At 42.3% G+C, this 8,593-nt stretch overlaps 1 protein-coding gene across 1 annotated transcript in view; it reads left to right on the top strand.

The window, feature by feature from the left end:
• The window catches only part of NT5E (5'-nucleotidase, ecto (CD73)), a 121,916-nt gene that overhangs the window by 92,357 nt on the left and 20,966 nt on the right, over positions 1-8,593 (top strand). The window contains exons 4-5 of the mRNA XM_006892133.1: positions 5,728-5,925; positions 6,800-6,954. Coding sequence (XP_006892195.1) covers positions 5,728-5,925; positions 6,800-6,954 — 353 coding nt within the window. The remainder of the gene's footprint in view (positions 1-5,727; positions 5,926-6,799; positions 6,955-8,593) is intronic.

Consider the following 8,593-nt stretch of genomic DNA (forward strand, 5'->3'; position numbering starts at 1 on the left):
AGTAATCATTGAGTCCCTGGGTGGTATAGTTAACAGGATTAGCTACTGACTCAAACATTGGAGGTGTGAGTCCCCCCAGGCAGCTCAGCAGAAAGGCCTGGCATTCCCGTACTGAAGGACCAGCCCCACACTGTGGAGCACAGCTCTCCTCTCACACTCATTAGGTCAGTTGTCAGGAGTCATGAATGAATCAGCAATCGCTTACTAGATTGTCTTTACCATACAGTAGAAGGATCATGGATAATTTTTTTCCTTTTTCATTTGTCAAATAGTTGGTAATGTTTTACATTTACAATGAATTTTTTAAATCTCTATAAACTCTTGCAAACTTCATCATTTATCATAAGCTTGAACTATTACAGAGTTTTCTTTGTCAAATAAGAAGAGAAGAAAATAAGATATTTTAGAGAAAAGAATAATATAACTGAAGAACTATTCTCAGAGTAGCCTAGAGTGTGTGATGTTGCATGTTTACTTTCAGTGAATGGTCTTAATGGCTGATTCCCACTAGAAATCATTCATTTCAGTCATCGTGACAAACAACAAAATGTGGAATACTAGTTTCAATGATGCTTATTTCAAAGAATGGAGAACCAAAATTCTCATTCCAAATTATGACCAGAAAGTTTTTGGAAATTCTCTTATTAGATATTTGAGAAAACAAAATTTAAAAATCCACTGAGTCAGTTTTGACCTGAGGTGACAGAGTGCCTTGTGAAGGCTTTGAGGTTGTAAAGCTTTACAAAAGCAGGCTGTCTCGTCGTTCTCCTGAGGAGTGGCTGTTGGATTTGAACCATCAACCTATTTGTTGTTAGCCATCATGAATCCACAGCTGTAAGTGTTGGTAGGCCTGTGGGAAATGTATAAACAGAGGGTGAGAGAACTCAGTGGAACCCAGTCTGACTACTTGGGCCAGACCACCTAATTGTCTGTTCCTTGGCATCTCTGTAACCACATGGTGACCCTCGTAGCCTGTTAGGGCCACTGGGAGAGCAGTTGCCCAGGCCCATGTTTGCGACCACCACAGTCTTAAGAACTGCTGTGGCTACAACTCCCAGTCAAAGCCCTGTTAGGTCCCACAGAAAATGCCTTCTTCACCAACTCTGCATAGAAGTCCATGCTCCGTAGCCTCTCTGGTCTTGTTTTCTGCATGGTATATCAAATGGTGATTTGAATGGACTTCTGGTGAATAATGGCTTCTTGCTAAAATGATGAGACAGATTGCTAAAGCAGGTGTGTGAGTCTACGTGCTGATTGTAAGCATTGTTGGCCAGATAGCCTGGAATATGTGAATTCTGGGAAATTTTTGTTCTAACAGAAAGGAACATAGTGGTAAGAATAAGACAAAATTAGGCTAATTGGGATGCTGAGATTTCTCCTTCCTGTTTATGTAATACTAGCCAATCTATTAAGGCATTTGACAAAATCGTCATGTTTATGTTGCATTTTTTTAAAACACAGATATTCAGATGAAAAGCAGACAGAGCAAATGAAAGCAAAGCAGTTTTGCCCTTTTGTTGGGTTTCCAGAAATCTCCAGGCTTCTACATTTTGGTGCTTTTTCCTCCTACATGGGGTGTGGGGGCGTGTGTTCTGCCCCACCTCGTGGACATATTCAGAACTGCACCTTCCCAAGACCGCATCAGAAAAACCTACTTTTCCCAACTCAAGGAAACGTTAACAACTCCCACTGAGAGCATCAGGGACCACACATCTTCTGGTCCTCCTCATAAAAGACCACAGGCTTTGTCAGAAGAAGACTGGCACAAATGTAATGGGGATGACCAGAGTGTGAGCCTTTCCTGCTCCTCTGCAGAGTCCCCCAGTGCAATGCAGTTTGCACTGCAAATGGAGACAGGTCTCTCTCGTTGGAGCTCAAATAAGGCATTCTTACAGGTTTCATCTTTTTACCGCAGAGCGAGAATGAGAAATTAAGGTTGTCAACACCTATTTCCTTTTTGTGAAGTGCTGTGGAGGCCCTGTGGTTACTGAGCTAGAAGGAGGATTGGTTTGGACATAGAAATGGGTCAGTAATGGGTTCATTTCACCCTAGCTCATCTTAGTTGAAGAAAGAAGCCCAGAAATAGCTTGGGGCATAAAGCTGCATAGCTTGAGTTGTATTGGCTTTGGAAATTGGCTTTTAGTAGCTCCCTTTTGCGGCTCTTGGAGGTTAGCATGTGATGTCTGTGTGTGCCACACAGCTCTTCTGTCAGCTGTATGACCTTGGGCTAGTCTTCTCATCTGTGAAATGGGTTCTTAAGATGGGTGGAAAATTCAGTGAATTCCTAGGGCCTGGACTGTGGCACATTCTTTTATATGTTATTGTTGTTATGTTCCATCAGGTCACCAGAAACTCAAAGCAACTCTATCTATGTACAACAGCTCTGAACCCTGCCCTGTCCTGAGCCAATCTCGCTGACTCCAACACACCTAACACCACTGCCCCAGTTACTGTATCAATCCATCTTATCCAAGGTCTTCCTCTCAAGTGCTGTCCCTCCAGTCCCTCCTGGCCACGTGCCCAAAGTATGTGAGGTGGAGCTTCAAAATCCTAGCCTCCAAGGAGAAACTTCGTTTCACTCTCTCCAAAACAGAGCTGTTCATTTTCTTGGTGGTCCACGACATGTTCAAGACTCTTCTCTTGCACCACAACTCAAAGGCATAATTCTTCTTCTGTCATCCTTTAGTCATTGTCCAGCTATCTGATGCATAGCAAGTAATTGCAAAGACCATGACCTGGATTAGGCGCACATTAGTCTCTAGACTGACATCATTGCTTCTCAGTACTCAGGAGGAGTCCCTGAGAGCTGACTTTCCCAGTGTAGTTCATCTTTTGATTTCCTGACTGCTGGTGTCAAGAGTGTTGACTGTGGAGCCAAGCAAGCTGTAATTGTTAATAACCTCAATCTCTCCTCCATATATCATATATATTAAATCAGTGGTGAGAATCTTTGTTTTCTTAATGTTCAGCTTCAATCCATATTAAAGACTATAATCCTTGACCTTCTGCAGCAATCGCTTCTGGTCCTTCTCACTTTCAGCAAGTAAGTTTGTGTCATCTGCATAATGTAGGTAGTTGATGAGTCTTCCTCCAGTCCTGATGCAGCATTCCTCCTCATAAAGTCCAGCCACCCAAATGATCTGTTCTGCATATAGATTGAAAATGTATGGGGATGGGATGCATCCCTGACACACTCCTTTCCTGATTTTGGACCATGCAGTATTTCCTTGTCCTGTTCTGAAGACTACTCTAGGTTTTGCATGAGCACAATCAAGTGTTCTGCAATTCCAATTCTTCTCAAGGTTAACCACAATTTGTTGGGATTATACATTCAAATCCCTTTACATAGTTAATGAAATACAGACAAACATTCCTCTGGGAATCTTTGCTTTCTGCTGAGATCCATCATTGGCAATAATGTTTCCAGTGCCATGACCTCTTCTAAACCCAGTTTATATTTCTGGTAGTTCTCTGTCAATAGTCCAATCATTTTTGGATAATCTTAAGCAGGATTTCTCTTGTGTGTGATATTAGTGATACTATTTGACTATTTCCACACTCTGTTGGATCACCTTTTTTTTTTTGGAATGGGGATAAACATGGTTCTCTTCCTGTCAGTTGGCCAGGTAGTTGCCCTTCAGATTTCTTGGCACGCCCTTCAGATTTCTTGGCACAACTTGGTGAGCACATGAAGGGCAGCATCTGTTTGATGAAATATGTCAGTTGGTATTCCATCAATTCCTAGGGCTTTATTTTTTTGCCAAGTGCTTCAGAGCAGCCTGAACTTCCTCCTTCATCACCATTACATGTTGAACATATGTTGTTTCTTGAAATTCTATGTTAGCCAATTCTTTTTGGTACAGTGATTCTGTATACTCCTTCCATCTTCATTTATTGTTTCCTGGATCATTCAATATTCTTCCCACAGCAATATTTTTATAAGGAACTCAAATCCCATGATTATCTCCTCCATGAATGCAGACAATGCTGTATGACTTACACTTTCATAGTTTTTATTAGAGTTGAAATGGCAACACTTAACCTTTTGGATTTGAAGCAGGAGTGGCATCCACTCCCTAAACAACATGCCTCCGCAAACTGTGAACTTTGATAAATGTCCATAGTTATAGAAAGGCTTCAGGCCTTTTGTTCATAGGTCACTATTAGTTGTACTTGACTTAAAGGAAATCACCACCAACAACAACTCAAATCTAGTAGAACTGATAAAAAAACCTTCGGTCAAAGACATCTATGATCTCTGATTCACCCAGCCTAAAATATGTCCCTGTCTCTGTGGAAGTAAGATGTAAATCTCATAGTGCAGACACAGGTGATTTTAGTAAGGATCTTACACCTGCCAAGAAATTGGAAGCTGGAGTTTCCTTCTTTCTGTGTTGATGGCGCTTATCCAGACACATGCCTATGAGGCAGTGACAGGCTTATAGCCTCCAGGTTGTGAGGAGCTCCCAGCTCTCTCCAGGGTCCCCTGAATCTGACAGTGTGGGATCTGACTAGGGTGAGTCACATGCAAATTCATTGGTCTCCAGGTTGAATGTGCCTCCTCTGACAGGCACCTGAAGGAATTCAGAATTTAGCAGTAAAACTTGAAAATAGCTCGTTGTGGTTTCCACTCCTCTGCCACTGAAGTATGATTTAGAGATTTCTAGAGGTGGCTATCATAAAGGAAAGGAGTGTGCAGGCACCTGTGTTGGATAGATTGTTCCCCTTGGTGTGGCTGAGTTCTGCCTAGTGACACCTATCCCCATACAACAGAACAGAATGCCTCCCCGCCCTGCCCTCCCCTCTCTGCAAGTCCCGCCCCACCCAGCCCACAGCCCAAATTGCCATGCTTGAGTGGATATTCCAGCCACTCTGTCAGTACATCTCCTTGAGAGCCTTTTTCATTGATGCTTTACCAAGTGTGTTATTCCTCTTCAGACCCTGGTCCCACCTGAAATCATGTCAAAAATACTTGAGGCAAAGTTCTGACTACTCTATTTCCAAGACAGAGTTGTTTGTTCTTCTGGCAGCACGTGGCATCTTCACCAACAACAGGACTCAAACGCAGTGATTTTTTTTCTTAAGCATTCATTATTCACTGTCCAGATTTGCATGAAAAAGAACCTTTGAAAATACCATAGCTTGGGTCGTAAAGTGTTAGTCATCAAAGTGATACCTTTACTTTTTAACACATTTGCAGATTTCCCCAATGCAGTATGTTTCGTTTCTTTACTGTTTCCCATGGAAAATGGACATCAATAGTGAGTGCAAGTAAAATTAAATGCTTCATAATTTCATATTTTCTAACCCTCTCAAAAGCCCCATGAAATTGAAATTGTTATTACATCCATTTTGCAGATGAGGAAACAGGAACAATGAAGTGAAGTGGTTTGGCTTACTCACACTGCTAGGAAAGAAATGAAGCCAGGTCAGGATGAGGTAGAATAATCTCAGTAGCCTTGCATCTTTGCATTCCTGCAACATCTGGCAAAGGCTCCTGTAGGAAGGGCTTAGTCAGTGCCTGCTAGGTTGAGAATGGTAGGATTCATGTGCCAAAAGTGCACTGGGAAATGGACAGAAGCCCAAGCAGTGCTCTGAACAACCAGCTCTGTAGGCCAGGGGCTGGCATATTGTCAATTTAAAATTACAGTTATTCAGCCAATGGCTCATAGGCCTGTAGCCAGTGAAAGAAGGGATTGGCTTGATCAGCTTTGGCTCTTATTTCAGGAACTCCACCTTCCAAAGAGGTACCTGCTGGGAAGTACCCATTCATAGTCACCTCTGATTCTGGGCAGAAGGTCCCTGTGGTGCAGGCCTATGCTTTTGGCAAATACTTGGGCTATCTGAAGGTCGAATTTGATGAGGCGGGCAATGTCATCGCTTCACATGGAAATCCCATTCTTCTAAACAGCAGCATTCCAGAAGGTAGGTGAAATTTGGGAGAATGTTCTGGCAATTAAAAAAATACATGGCTGGATTTTTCCTTTGCTTGTGAGGTTTTGTTGGTTTGCTTTTAATATTTCAGGGGAAAGTTCTAAACATTCTGAATATCTTAGCCTCTCCCTTGAGTTTACTCTTTTTTATGGACACAGAAAGTGAAAATTCCCATTTGCCTCAGAAGGCTGCTCCGTATTAGCTATTACGCATCACTGCTGCCTCTGCCTCCTTTGGGCTTCTTCAAGTGGACAGAGCCATTCAGCCTATGTCCAAAGGAGAGCTGATTACTACAGCAAAGGGATTCAAACAGAGCAGAACACTAGTTCTGGTCCTGCCATTGGGAAGCAATGCTCTGTTTCTATGGACTTCTATTTCTTTATCAGATGAAGATGTTGAGCCATCAATGTCTGTTTCTCTTTTATGCCTGGGATATTGGCTAAAATTTTCATTTTATGTCATCCATTTTCATGTGCTGTGTATGAATACACTTCTGCCCCTCCCTCTCTACCTGCTCCAGGATCAGGTCTGGAAAGAATAGACACAAGACTGGCCTCCCAGTAGCAGGAAAGGAGGGAGCCAGCCATCACAGAGAGCAGCGGCTCAGCAGAACTTTGGAGTACCAGCCACTGCCACTGCACCACTGATAGCTGTCACCACCTCCCAGTGGCTGACAGGTGTTCTGAGCTGCTGTTAGGATATGTAGAAGTTCCTAAGGAAATCTGAAGATCATACCCAAATAAGCATAGTAAAGAAATGTCCACTCATAACAAGTTGGTTTGATGGTTCTGTGTCTGATGCCTTCTCCAGAATTTAAGTCAGTGTGGGATCTGTTTTAATGGCAAGGTTTTCTTTTCCCTCCTAGATCCAAACATAAAAGCAGACATTAACAAGTGGAGGATAAAACTAAATAACTATTCTTCCCAGGAACTGGGAAGAACAGTTGTCTATTTGGATGGGTCCACTCAATCATGTCGGTTTCGAGAATGCAATATGGGCAATTTAATCTGTGATGCTATGGTAAGTCATCCACAGGAACAGGACTGTGTCTGGGAAAGGCGGCAGGAAGGATGGACTTAGGGAGGAGCAAACGGATAGCTCAAGCCAAGCAGTGGGGATTCTTAGTGCTTTTGGAAGGTGCCAGAACTAGTTCAGGTGATGCACACTTTATTGCTTTACAAGAACTAAAGCCTCCATTTTAATATGCTGTTTGTTGTCATGGATGTTTGAATTTTGGGTATTGCTTCCCTTTTGTAAGATGATCAGAATATAACAGATAAGGGAGTTCTGGTGGCCTAGTGACAAGAAGCTGCACTGCAATCCTGAACGCTCATAGTTCAAATCCACCAGATGATCTGCTGGAGAAGGAGGGGTAATCTCCTCCTGTGCCAGTCTGATCCGATCCAATTTGATGATACACAACAAGGGGTGGGGGGTGAATACAACAGATAAACTCTGCTACTCTGAAAATGTAGTCATAAAGCCAAAACACATTTGTGTGAGCCTAACTTGGCCAAATTGTGTTTCATCATTCTTTCCACTGACTCTAGAGAATCTAGAATTTGTGTGACTGGAACCACCTTTACCAGCTGTGATTCTACAGCAAGCAGTTGTAGTGATGATAGTAAAGTCTGATAGTAGAGTGTGGCTAAGCAAGATCATCCACAAAAAGTATTCTTCTGTGGGCACTGGCCATGGTAGCTCCCTAGGGACCATTTTGAGCCCAAGTCTCCAAAGTCATACTCACATGCTCAAAGCCACACTGAAGGGATCACTGCTTTATCGGTGTTCAGCATAGTACCTGGTATACAGCCACACTCAACAACTAGTGGTAAAGCAGATGACAGGGTTCATGCTTTCCAAGATGAGATCAGTGCTCACTCCAAAATCATGCGGCAGTAGGAAGGAAAGACCTAAGAGACTATGAGAGTATAATTAGATAGATAGATAGATAGATAGATAGATAGATAGATAGATAGATAGATAGATAGATAGATAGATGATAGATAGATAGAGGAGGACAGAGGAGGAAGAGGAGCAGAAGGAGGAAGGGAGCGAGGGAGGAAGGAAGAGAGGGAGAAAGAGGGAAGGACCTCGAATACCCTAGGTACTCTTTTTAAAACTTTCTTTTTTATGATTATGATTTTAATGAAGATGTATAGAAATGTTGGATTTTCATTCATTCATTTATTCATTGTTGACTTTCCTTCCTCCCTCTACCCACTCCCCCAGTTAACTTTTTTTATTTATAATTTTCCCCTTTTTTGTTGCATTTTCTTCTCTCCCTCCCCTTCCCCCCAGCCCTCCCAATGAACCCCTTGTTCCAGAATGTTGTCATATGTATAATGCCTAATTATATATTCCTTTTGGACACTTCTTCCCCTCATCTGTTCTATTACAGTGTTCATTATCTATGCACCCTTTTCCAGTTTGCTCCTCAACCCCCCAACCCTATGTCTGTCCTATTTCATAACAGTGATACAATACAGTATTTGTCCTTTGATGACTCAGGTAAGTGTTACGGGTACTTTTGCTTTTTCCTTTATGCTTTTTTTAAAAAATAATTTTAATGAAAGTTTACAGAGACTTTGGATTTCCATTCATTCATTCATTGTTGAACACTTGCCTCCCTGCCCACCTCTCCACCTAGTTCTCTTTT

Source organism: Elephantulus edwardii, unplaced genomic scaffold (genome assembly GCF_000299155.1).
Source record: "Elephantulus edwardii isolate Elephantulus edwardi_28Jun2011 unplaced genomic scaffold, EleEdw1.0 scaffold00111, whole genome shotgun sequence".
Lineage (NCBI taxonomy): Eukaryota > Metazoa > Chordata > Mammalia > Macroscelidea > Macroscelididae > Elephantulus > Elephantulus edwardii.